The sequence below is a fragment of the Brienomyrus brachyistius genome, chromosome 2 (genome assembly GCF_023856365.1).
Source record: "Brienomyrus brachyistius isolate T26 chromosome 2, BBRACH_0.4, whole genome shotgun sequence".
Classification (NCBI taxonomy): domain Eukaryota; kingdom Metazoa; phylum Chordata; class Actinopteri; order Osteoglossiformes; family Mormyridae; genus Brienomyrus; species Brienomyrus brachyistius.
Genome location: NC_064534.1, coordinates 23,600,728 through 23,613,702, shown reverse-complemented (window position 1 = coordinate 23,613,702; position 12,975 = coordinate 23,600,728). Strand labels below are relative to the sequence as shown.

Sequence of the window (12,975 nt, the reverse complement as noted above, 5' to 3'; positions counted from 1 at the left end):
AAAACCACCAAAAGCAAACAGTTATGCATTCACATTATGCACACACGATATGAGGTCAAAGCTTCCTGGTGTGAATGCATGGAAATCAGCAGGTTCAGTTATCAGGTACTACACTGACCAGATGTCCACAGTATTTGCCAATACCTTGAATTTGTCCCTGTCCTATGCCATGGTCTGTTATGGTAGGACATGAAGGAAGGATAATCCACGGTGCAGCTTATAGGCAAATGGGTTTAAAGTGGGTAGGGTATAAAGTGTAAATGGGGGGTAAACCTAACTCTTAAGGAAACAGGAACACAGGCAACACTGACAAGCACCAAGCAGATATAAAAACACATTGGAACCAGAAGCAGACACATTCACTGACTGAGGAAAAGAGTAAGGGCAGGCACAATATACAGATAACTAGGGTATGATGAGGGACAGGTCTGGGTTGTTATTATTTGGGAACAGGTGAGGGTAATAACCAATCACACTGGCTCAAGTTTCAAACACTAGGAGGAACCGGAAATGACTACAAAACTAACTACAAGCAAGGACAACTGGAGAATTTCTGTAGCCAAGCATTTACACACAATTTAAACATTTGACCCATTGCCTTAATTTTGAGGTGCTTCATTCAGATGGAACAGAGCTGTTACCAATACAGAGAGGTGAGAGTGACACACTTATTTAAGAAGAAGTGGATTGGATCTCCTGCCTACATTCCCATACAGTTCAGTTAAGGTGTCTGGCTAAGACCCATTCATTTTAACAGGCCATATCTTTTTTATTTCATCAACCTTCAATATTACACAGCGATTGTTAGCAGCAAAGATATGGCACTATAGAATAGGCAGAAGCAGGGCTTGTTTCTGACTTAGCTGCATTAAATAAGAACTTGCAAGCTACCATGACACAGATTTATAAAATACATCTCTGCAACATAAGGCATTCATATCATCCATCTCTGGCCCATATCTCCCATGCCAAGCCTTGTTCCATTAGTAACAGCATGATAAAACTAACCTATTATCAGCAAAATCCTGGTGCTGATTAGACAGCTAACACTGTAGCAAAAATCCACATTGCTGGTAGTACCGTTATCCCTGCAACCATCCCAACTATCAGCAAATTAGGTTAGAGATTCTGAGATCTACTATAACAGGCCATGCTGGGAACAAGGAACCTTTTTCTTTGCTCAGTTTCCTGTTATGAAAGCTAATGTGGGGCTGAAAGGTAACAGACAGATCAATAATGATGCCTAAATTATGGGCTTTTGTTGAGTGTTGTACCAGGACCTAACATGCATACATTTTCAAGTCAGACAGAGCAAAAATGAGTCAGACTAGAAGAATTTTGAATTTCTTTTTATCAGAACTAAGTTGCAAGAAGTTCAAGGTCTTCATAAAGGCAGTGAATTAGTGAAAACGGTGGCCAGGATGTAATTGTGTCAGCACTTACATATAATTTTTTATCATTGGCAGAGAACAGGACCTTAAACGGATCCCTGTGGGACACCTTGTACTTGTACAATCAATGCAATCAATGCATTTAGAACTGGATTTAAAAGCCAAAAATATATCTTTAAAAGTTCCCCTTTTGTGACTGACTTGGATTATTTAAGGGGAAGGTTTACCGGCCCATAGAGGTATATGCTCCTGAACTCAGCTTAAGCATTTTTATCTTCAGTTCTCCCATCTTCAGTGGATTCTCAGTTGTTAGTATTATTATATCTTCAATAAATTGGAACACAAGCTGTTTATAGTGCAATTTAGGAGCCTCATAAGAAGACTTCAAAACTCCTGCATTACGAGGCATCCCTGTACCCCTACACCAGCTGTGCCATTATCCCGCGAATACTGCTCTGCACAAACAACAGATGGGAAATGCTATTCCTTCTGTGTCTCATTTGAGTCTGTTCTGTTTGTCTGTCGTCTTGTAACTGCGCTAATGGGCGTTTGTGTTGTTTGCACCCTAATTTCCCTTTGGGATTCATAAAGTCTGTCTATCTATTAGCAAATAAATAAAAATTGGAATTATGCTATTTAGATTCTAAATATGGCGCCCATAATTTCTTTGACCTGTAACACTGTGACATTAGGATTCCCGCCATGCCATGCATCATCTGTAGCACCTCAATTCTTGCTGGAGGGAGGACTGTAGCCAGACATGACAGTGATTGATCGTGCTGGGAAAAAGGCCACCTGCATAAAAATGGGCAGGGGATGAATGGTGAAAGGTTGTATTGTAATTTGCCTGCACCATGATGGATAACAAGCTTTTGAATCCAACCTACCAGAGTATAATTTCTTTATGAAAATTTCCACCTGCAAATGGATATAATATATGCATTGTTTGATTGTAATTCAAAGTGTCCAACTTTTTGAATACATAAGCTCTAGTTGCCTGGGGTTTATATATTTTACTTGTTTTGGAGAAAGGTGTTAATCACAGGTTACTTGATGGGAATGGTCATCCACTATGGCTATGCCCCTATACTAGTGCTCCCACTCATTATTATACTAGTAATCTCACTCTACTCACTAAGTTTTTAGTTGTCTGGGCTCTTGTTTGGTCTTTTTGCATCTGCATGTAGATCTAACTCTGGATCTTCAGGATTTAACTATTTCAGAATTTTCTGTCTTGGGTCTCTGTTTTGAGTCTTGGGTCTCTTGACGCTTCTTTGGTTCACAATTTTATTCTCAGGCCTTGAATCTAGTCTAGTTGCATTACTTGTTGACTCACAGAGAGTGGTCCCAGTTCTGTCAGTAATGTACTCATCCCAGTCTGTCAAAGATGGAAATACTGACAGGCAGAAGACGCCTGTCTCTGTAGATAGTTCAAGGTGTGCCAGTGTTGGTGTTCATTGTTTTGCTGCTAAAATATAATAATTATCATGAACTTTTAGTTCTATATAACTCACTTTTAGTTTTATGCTTTATACCAATGGCCAAATGAGTTATAATAGGATTCCAGAAATTTTGTGATTTGTTGAATATATATGTAAATTTTAATTAGGTAATTCTATTGCATCTTTCACAAACTGAGAAAGATCAATTTATTGAAATTTCTTTTTAATTGATTGATATTAATGGTGTATTTTCTTTTTATAAATCTTTAAAAACTATCCAAGTCACAACAATCAGTGAAACAGTGTTGCATCTTTTATTAAAACACTTTATATTATCATTAAATATGGCGATTTAATTGTAATACATTAATTATGACTGTCTTCTACTGGTACCTGAGCTTCATCCTTCTACATGCTTGATAAGAGTCTTGTGATGTTTTGCTTAGTCGTTGTATTGATTTTTTCTTGGATGCCTGCTGATTTATCTGTTATCTTATGTTCACTTCATTTGTGATTTTACAGGCCAAGAACCAATACAATGAATATTACACAATATTTTATAATTTGATGGCAGTATTATTGTGTTGGGCGTACTGAATTATGACATTTCAATATATACATGATTTATGCAGTTTAATATGCCACAAAAGTAGAAAATATATACTGCATAATATACTTATGTACACACAACCTATGAAACATTTTAAGGTATATATTCAGAAATAACCAAAATACCAAATTTCACTACAGACCAGTGATGTCATCTGACAGGCAAAAATAATTGATAAGTATGATTTGGTTATTTAATATAATATAGCTTAAATGTTTGTACATTATTATAGATGTATAACTTCATCCCAGTGATTGTATTTATATAAAAACAATTTCAGTTTTTCTTAAAAAATAAATAATTGTGTCTCATCACAAAGTGGCACATACTTTAGAAGTATGAGACAGTAATGTGTTATTAAAGGCTATTGTGTATCTAATTCAGTCGATTATATATTTATGTTGGTCTGTGTCACAAAAGATTCACATGCTATGATTATTTTTCCACCTTTTTTTCAAAACTGTTAGGGCCTCTCCGAGGAATGCCAGTACCTCTTCCAGCCCCAGCTCATTGTGCAGAAGCTGATTGGAGTTTCTGTGCTGTATCCTGGATACTTCATTGATCAGGTGGTCCCTGTTCGCAACAGATCTGTTCTTTACAAGTAAGCTACCACTGTTCTTTCTAATAGAAAGTTAACATGTAATATTTATTAATGCATTTATTTAACCTTAAAATGATTTATTTTAACAAAAGGTCACCCTCAGAATCTATTTATTTTCCGCAATGTAATATTAGACTTATGATGGAAATACTTTTAAAAAGGTGGCAGTTACAGGGATCTTCAGCATATTTTACGTTGCAGCCAAGTCAAGTGGGCTTTATTGTAACAGTCAATTTGCAATTCTGAACAGATTCTATCTTTCTTGCTCAGCCTCTGTGAAATACAGCTCTTACGAAATACATTAATGCTTTATTCTTCCAATTAGCAGACAAGCTAATTATAGAAGGGCAAATTAATATTAAGATAAGACAGTCTAGTGGACTATGTGGCGCATCCTCAGTAAAGGCTGCTGCTACTGCTAATCACACTGTTTGCTTTTATAGATAAGCTCTGGTAATCAGCTTTTTCCTGCTTAATGAATCAAGTGATATTTATTGAAAAATACCCTATTTATTTTCACTTTCACCTATAAGCACGATACATAATTAAAATGTATTGTAACAGTAATGGTACCACGTTTCATGGCTTGTATTGTGTAGCTGTTATTCTAGTATGATACTATTATTTTACACCAGCCTACTCAGTCTGAAGGATCTCTTACTTTTCGTTTGTTAGGGTTTTCATTCCAAACTACAGCTCCAGCGTGAAGGTACAGCTTGTGGACTGTAACACGAGGAACAGGAGCACAGACAGGTGCCCAGTGACAGTGAAGGTCAGGGCCAGGGCACCCCCGCTACATAATTCTACCTCCCGCAACTGCCGTGAGTGGAGCTCCTGTGATCTGGAAACCCCTCTGCCTCCCTGGGAGCAGTGGTATTATATCCTGGTGGAGAGGAACCTAAACAATGTCAACGTCTACTTCCGAATAGGGGTCCAGGTCAAAGGTCAGTCCTTTCAAAAAGAGCAATAGCATTTTCTACATTTCTTTCTTCCCTTATCATAAATTTACGAAAAGTTAACTGGCTGGCAGAGGACTTGTAAGAACCCCTCTTTGTATAATTTTACTCCTTTGGCTCCTTGCGTCATTGATTCTTCATTTACTAACTTAATCCTGTGTTGTGTGGTATATCACACAGACTACCTGTTGTACAGTGATTTTAAAATAAGATCTCACTCTTGCATTATACAGCCTCGATATGATTTAAATTCTGCAGGTCCATCCAAATATTCTATTTGCATTTGGCTGAGTCAGTGGTATGGAATAGTCAGGAAAACATCCATATAATTGCTTAAATCTGCTTAAAAGCAGCCATCATTCTATTTCTCTGTACCTGCAGTGTGCATAAAGTATATTGTCTGTTACTTTTCATTTATTCTTGTTATTTCATGTCTTTTGTAACATACAATATATGCTTCACTGAGAAGAACAATCAATTTTAAGATACAATTGCTCTATCTTTAACAGAGTGTGTTGCTATGGGGAAAATGATGAGTGGTAGCTTCTCTTAAATTTCCTACAAATCATTTTTCTTTCCTACATGTCCTACAAATCATTTTTCTTTCATTTAAAGGAAACAAAATTCCTTTAATATTTCATAGGGGGTAGAATCTATAATACAGCATTAAGTGTCTACAATGTTGTCCCCAAAGGTGTGAGTTAAAGTGATTCAGACGTACTATACACAGTATTCCGTGTTTTGTGTATTTTCTTATTTTAAATACAATATTCAGGGAAAAATAAATATTTTAGAGAATGTTTTTTTTGCTCTGTATGGGAAACATACAAACTCATTTCACCTACCAGTTTACCATACAGCAATCTTAAATTCATTAAAGTTTAAAATCCTTCATAGAAATGCACATTCCAGAGTAGAAAAGCACATTCCAGCATTTAAAGGAGACAGGTTCAGAGTGCCCTCATCTATCTTACATGGGTGAAATAGCCTTGGTTAACATTAGATCAACACACATTGTCAGATTTTGAATCAAGAGTTGGGATGGGCTTTTGTAGCTCAGCAGAAAACTCCTGCCAGGTTTATTGTGAAACACTAGTGTACACAAGAAGATTTGTCTATAGTCACCCATCTTCCAACTATGTATTCTGGTCAGGGTCATGGGGAATCCCAGTGCCTATCCCAGGCACCACCGATGGGATGCCAGTCCATCACAAGGCCCATTTTACTGGCAATTTCATGATGCCAGTTACTCTAACTGCTTTTGTTTGCACTGCGGGAAGAAACCACACACGCAGAGCAGACATGAAATTTAATCCCCCAACTCAGGAGGCAACAGTGCTACTCACTGCAGCACAGTGCAACCCTGCCTTCAGTTATCTCTTATCTAATGCATGATGAATCATTTGCAGTGGGTACAGATTTTCATCTTTAATTTTCGATTATACATTTGTGACATAATGCAATATTTGGATAAAGATGTGTAGCTGTGTTTGACTTTGGTTTCAATCAAACAGTTTCTTGGTTTCAAATATTTTTATGTAATTTTATAATTTTCTGTAGATGTGTGTGTGTGTGGCCTGGTGACGGACTGGCATGACATTAATGGTATGCCCCAGTTCTGTTCCCTGTACTGCCTGGAATAGGCTGGGATAGGCTAATTGGGATAGGCGCAATAGATGGAATACGAAACATTAAACGATTGCCATTTTAGTTAATGTATTTATTATTACACTCAATATCATATTCTCCTGTTTGTCTTCAGGTTTTCCTGTAAAGCAGTTATATTCCACTGAAAGTCTTTTCACTCATAGCTGTTGTGAAATTCATGATTTTAATTGTCCTTGTGTTTTTCTTAAAATAATGAATCTGAATCTTCATCTGAATTCTGAGTCTTTATAGAATTTTATTAGATGAATTAACACAATAATACTGCGATTACATAATCAAAGTATTGTCCATTATAATGACCTAAGTCAGCAGTGAGTCGTGGGACTGGAAGGTTTTCAGCCTGAGAGAATGAATGGGTTCTGTTTGCTGCTCTACAGTTTCCTGTTTTTTTTAAACTGTCTGGTTGTTTTGAGACCTGAAAAAATGCTTTATGAATGACACTATCATTAAAATTAAGGAAGCAGGAAGGAAGCCTTGAGAATTTGCGTGGTGGGACTAGGGCTGGGGTTCCTGTACATCTTACAGAATATAATATCAGTTGACACTGCCATGGACAGCAACTCACAAAATGAGCTACACCGGAGATAAAAATGTGAATATCAAGTGATCCACTTTCAGATTTAGTGTGAAGACGGTTTATTTTTGTCTCAGCCATATAATAGCATAACACTTTTAGTTCTGTTACAACTGAAAACTCTAAAGCGGTTATATATCTTAATTATTAATGATGCTTTTAATCCACTCTCTGATATGTGATCATTGTGGATGAATGTTTATTTGAAATTAATATGTTTTTTTTTATATATATAATTGTAATGATGAATTGTTCAGCCCTGTAATAGATAAGTGACTAGAAGATGGGATTGATGTATTGGTCTTTATAAAATTTTTATATCATCAGCAGAATGTCAAACTTCGGGGCTCTTTTATCTTTCTACTATTTAGCTATCTTGTTTGGTTCAGAGTGCAAAGGCCATTCATATAATTCATAACATTCCTTCTCTCCACTCTATTATAGTGCATCGCGCTTTAACGTCTCGAAAAAGCAAGGATTACCTTTGATATCTGAAGAGTTTAACATGCAAAGCCCACATACTTGGGAATTGAAATGCCTCTTACATGTAGAACAAAAAACTTCAGATGCAGCATGTTCACTGGGATTTTCAGGGATGTCTGTATGAGTTATTTATTCATATAAAGATGCCATAATCATTCTACCAGGTGCATAATTCTAAACGTATTACTGCCCAGCATCTCACCCTTTATCCAATGTATTTTGTTTTCCAGATTGTTCCAAACCCAGTGTTTTAAAGGGATCCTCAGCAAACTCTGCTCTGAATATGCCTCAGTCCTTTGGTACTGCCATGGGCTTTTCCATGTCTGAGACACTGCCAGCAGCAAGTTTAGCTAACCTCATTCAGAATGGTTCTGAAAAAGTGTCCGTCGTCATGTCCGAGGAGAGCATCGCTTACTTAGCCCCAACAGCAGACAGCAATAAGTGCTGGCCCATCAGACCAACGCTGCGGAATGAACTGGATACCTTCTCTGTGCACTTCTATATTTTCTTTGGGCCCAACATTTCTGTTCCACCAGATAGGGCTGCAGTGTTTTCTATAAACTTGATGCCTGTTCTTGACAGTGGAGGTGTTCTCAATATGGAGCTGAAGCTCAATGTGGTGAGTCTAACTACTTTTGCAAAAGTACTGATTTGATATTTTAAAACTTTAATTTATGAATTTACTGGTATAACAAATAACTTTCTATCACTTGCTGTAGGACATCTATTTTCCTTTGTTCTTAAAATTCTGTTAAAGTGCAGTATGGGTCAATCTGGAAAATGTCTTCAGGGATACCATACAATGTAAAAAAATAATCTGAAACAATATTTCAGTCAATTATTGGACATGGTGGAAAAGGGGAATATTTTGATTACCTGCTAGTATGATTGTAATCATCATTTTATATCAGGATGCGGTCAGTCAGAGACAAAGTCTATGGCTTAATGTGTCTGAGGATGGAAAGAAGCTGGTGGTGGTTCTTATAATCATTCAGGGCAGTGGCAGGTGTTTTACCTGCAGTCACATTAAGCACAACGGAAAGAAGCTGGTGGTGGTTGTTATAATCATTCAGGGCAGTGGCAGGTGTTTTACCTGCAGTCACATTAAGCACAACGGAAAGAAGCTGGTGGTGGTTGTTATAATCATTCATGACACTGGCAGGTGTTTTACCTTCAGTCACATTAAGCACAACAGAAAGAAGCTGGTGCTGGTTGTTATAATCATTCAGGGCAGTGGCAGGTGTTTTACCTGCAGTCACATTAAGCACAACAGAAAGAAGCTGGTGCTGGTTGTTATAATCATTCCAGGCAGTCGCAGGTGTTTTACCTGCAGTCACATTAAGCACAACGGAAAGAAGCTGGTGGTGGTTGTTATAATCATTCATGACACTGGCAGGTGTTTTACCTGCAGTCACATTAAGCACAACAGAAAGAAGCTGGTGGTGGTTGTTATAATCATTCAGGGCAGTGGCAGGTGTTTTACCTGCAGTCACATTAAGCACAACGGAAAGAAGCTGGTGGTGGTTGTTATAATCATTCATGACACTGGCAGGTGTTTTACCTGCAGTCACATTAAGCACATTATTTCACATTGTAAGCTGCTGAGACCCTGATAAATACATAGTTATAATTATCCATCTTGTTTGCCTGCTGACTGCTGCTGGAGAAGTGATAAAGTGCCAAGATGTCTGATTGATCGAAATTAAAATATAAATTATTGACCCACCTTTAATTCCTTTCATTTTGAATAATTTGGTTTTCAGTGTTTCAGTGTTCAAATATTCAAATCATATTTATTCAGTATTATGATCAGGGACAATGACTTTTTAACTACTCATAAATAATTGGGTAATGAGAAAAAAAACATTGGTTAGGTTAGGTTCATGAATTTCTGAAAAAATAATAAAATGTTCTCTGGAGATAATCATGAAATCAGAATACTACTATGTCTATATTGTAATTAGATATGACTATTTGGAAATGAACAGTTGAATAAAATTACAAAAACAATCTGTGGGCAGCATGGTGGGTCTGTAGGCAGTGTAGTGGGTCTGTGGTATCATGGTGGATCTGTGGACAGCATGGTGGATCTGTAAGCAGTATGGTGGATCTATAGGCAGTGTAGTGGATCTGTGGACAGCATGGTGGTTCTGTGGTATCCTGGTGGATCTGTGGACAGCATGGTGGATCTGTAAGCAGCATGGTGGATCTGTGGTATCATGGTGGATCTGTGGACAGCATGGTGGATCTGTAAGCAGTATGGTGGATCTATAGGCAGTGTAGTGGATCTGTGGACAGCATGGTGGTTCTGTGGTATCATGGTGGATCTGTGGTATCATGGTGGATCTGTGGTATCATGGTGGATCTGTGGACAGCACAGTGGATCTGTGGGTAGTGCTGCTACTTCATCCCTCCGATCTCAACCCTGCTGTCAGGATTCGTAGATTCTCCCCATGTTGCTTTGGTGTCCTCCAGGTATTCTGATTTTCTATAATAATCTAAAGACCTATAGTTAGGCTATTTGGAGTTTCTACATTGCCTCTGCATCCCTGTTCCAGAAAAATGGCTGAAAGATAAATGGATAGATGGGTGAAGTCATAATGAACACAAGATCTGCAGCTTTGGTTTTAGTTTACTTTAGTCTTAATTATGAAAACATAGAGGTTATAGACAACTAAATGATCTAGTAGTCAAGTAAAACTGGCAAGCAGCAAAGGTATGGTGAGGAACCTAGCAAAGATCTGCTACTGAAAGTATTGAAATTTTTCCGTAATCAATGATCAAAATTGTCACGAATATTGTAATTTCATAGCCAACGGAACCATGCAGACAACTGGTCAGCCTCTTGTTCAGTTAGCTTCCTATTTGCTCAATATAGATATGCTGCAAGCCCAGATGTTGTTAATCACTCCTACTTTCTTTTTGCTATTCCGCTATTAGCCTAAAATTACCATATTAATTGTTGATCTTGGCTTTGAGTTGTTGAAAGGGCATGACACATTTTGACAGGCAATTTTTCAATTCTCATGCAGTCATCCTTTTAACATGCCACATTTCTCTCAATATAACAATATAACTTTGAGGCCTTAATAATTGAACATTTTTTTTCTGATTAGAACAAGTTAGAACTGTTGAATTTTCTGGGTACAAAGGACTCATCTATGAAAAAATGTAAATTAAGAATTAATTACCTGCATGACTTGATTTTATTGTTTCTGCATTGTTTTGGAAACAGACTTGGAATGTTGATTTCACATTCTATAAATGTTTTGGTTGTACTTGTGCTTTTACAGTCTTCATTGAAAGGAGAGAACGTCACAGTGTTCGGCTGTTTAAACCATAGAATGCCCCTGCCATTATCTGAAAATTCCACAGTTAAATGTGAATCTGGTAAGATATTCTTTTATTCAATCTACATTTCTTCTTCAGTGTAAATAACTTTTCATTGTAGTGTAGTAATTGAAACCACTGTATTAATATAATTGTAAGATTTGATTCAGTTGGAACGGCAAACACCTCCACAATAAACAAAGATACTAGGATATAAGACTGCCTTTTTGAGAAATGGGGGAAAGCGATTGGCTTCAGCACTGCAGAAAAAAAGCACAAAATAATATAGCCTTTTGAGAAAGTGTGACAAGTTATGGGCTGCTGGGTAGGAGAGAAAAGAGCATTATAACATCAATCACTGACAACAGGTAAATGTCACCCTCCTTTGCCCTTCCTTGTCTGATACTGAATATAAATGTTTTATAAAGCAGAAGAAAATACTGCAGTATGCAGAGTACTGTGCAAAATGCAGGAAATATGTTAAAGTAACCCCATCATCCTGTTTGAAAGCAAATATGAATGTAATTGTGAAAACACTTATCTAATAAAGCAAACACAAATATGCACACAACCTACTATTACTAAAACTGAGGTTTATTTTGGGAACAGAATAAAAGATGTAGAAAAAGGTTGATGGCGACAAAGGGGCTTTGATTCCGGGGGAAGCACCTCTTCTGCCCATCAGATACAGGTTCTTCAGTATGGACAGGATCAGTCAGGAGGCAGCAGTTATTCTGCAATAACTATTGACAGGGGGATACTGAATGCACGGCTATCTTACCCTTTCCTTTTCCTCCTGACCTTCTTTTCAGTGCAATCTTTCATTTGCACTGGGGAATACAGTCCCACCCCCTAGCTGGGGTAATTATTGGCCATCATCTATATCCTGTTGGCCGTCCTTCTGGCTGACCATGAGGAAACCATGGTTACCAGCAACCTGCATGGTACTGATTGACCCCTGCTGGTGTAAGCAGATTGCTAGTAGTCGTCACAGTACATTTTATTTATATAGCAGAAGCTTTAATCCAAAGAAACATACAATTGAGGAAGCAGGGTCCTGTCCATGGAGCAATTTGGAGTTAAGGGCCTTGGGCAGGAGTGAAATCACTCTGCCAACCATGGGATTCGAGCTGGTGGTCTTTCAGGCACAGACTTAGTCTGCTGCTGCTAAAACACACATTTGTGATCAGAAGCTGTTTGATTGTACACAGAAAAGTCTGTATATAGAAGCGTCCATGAATGAACAAGCATCCCTTCCTGAATATTGTCCTGTGCATCCAGGTAATTACGGAAAAATTATTTGAAATGAAATCATTTGCATTGATTTTAATTGACTTGCCATCTAAATTCTCTTGCACTCTTTTGCACCCCTTTCTTTCCTCCTGGCCTTACCACTATGTGTTCAGAGTCCATTGCTGGGTTCATTCTCTCAGTGAATGCCACCTCCAACATCACCAAGCTGCGAATTCCCTACCCTCAGACAGGCACTTGGTATCTGAGCCTACGCTCCCTCTGTGCCACAGAACATGGGTAAGACTATATCCCTGAATGTAACTTGATTACTTTTTATGCTAATAGCACAATGTAAAAAAAAAACAACAATGTTTCTCTGTACATGGATAACATCGGGGTTAGTCTGTCAGCTTCTGCAGCTTTGTGGCTATCAGAAAAATCCGTTTTGAGAGGGTGATCATGTTAAAATGCAGTTCACCATGGATCCACACACATAAGGTTTCAATCCTGCCTGCACTCAGTGTACAACTGGCATGCCCTCCCCTGCTGTGCACATTTTTTTCTGATTCCCTCCTACAGTCTCTAAATTGCCCATAGTGTGTGTGTGTGCGTGTGTGTGTGTTTGCGTGTGTGTGTGTGTGCACCCTCTGTTGGACTAGCATCCCGCTTAGGGTCTTAACAAGCATC

The 12,975-nt window shown here is 38.0% G+C and overlaps 1 protein-coding gene across 2 annotated transcripts in view; it reads left to right on the top strand.

Annotated features, from left to right (window-relative positions):
- Positions 1-12,975, top strand: part of tmem8b (transmembrane protein 8B) — a 49,876-nt gene that overhangs the window by 28,545 nt on the left and 8,356 nt on the right. For both annotated transcript variants that reach the window (XM_049001060.1, XM_049001059.1), the window contains exons 4-8: positions 3,911-4,044; positions 4,720-4,988; positions 7,956-8,344; positions 11,019-11,115; positions 12,462-12,585. In XM_049001060.1, coding sequence (XP_048857017.1) covers positions 3,911-4,044; positions 4,720-4,988; positions 7,956-8,344; positions 11,019-11,115; positions 12,462-12,585 — 1,013 coding nt within the window. The remainder of the gene's footprint in view (positions 1-3,910; positions 4,045-4,719; positions 4,989-7,955; positions 8,345-11,018; positions 11,116-12,461; positions 12,586-12,975) is intronic.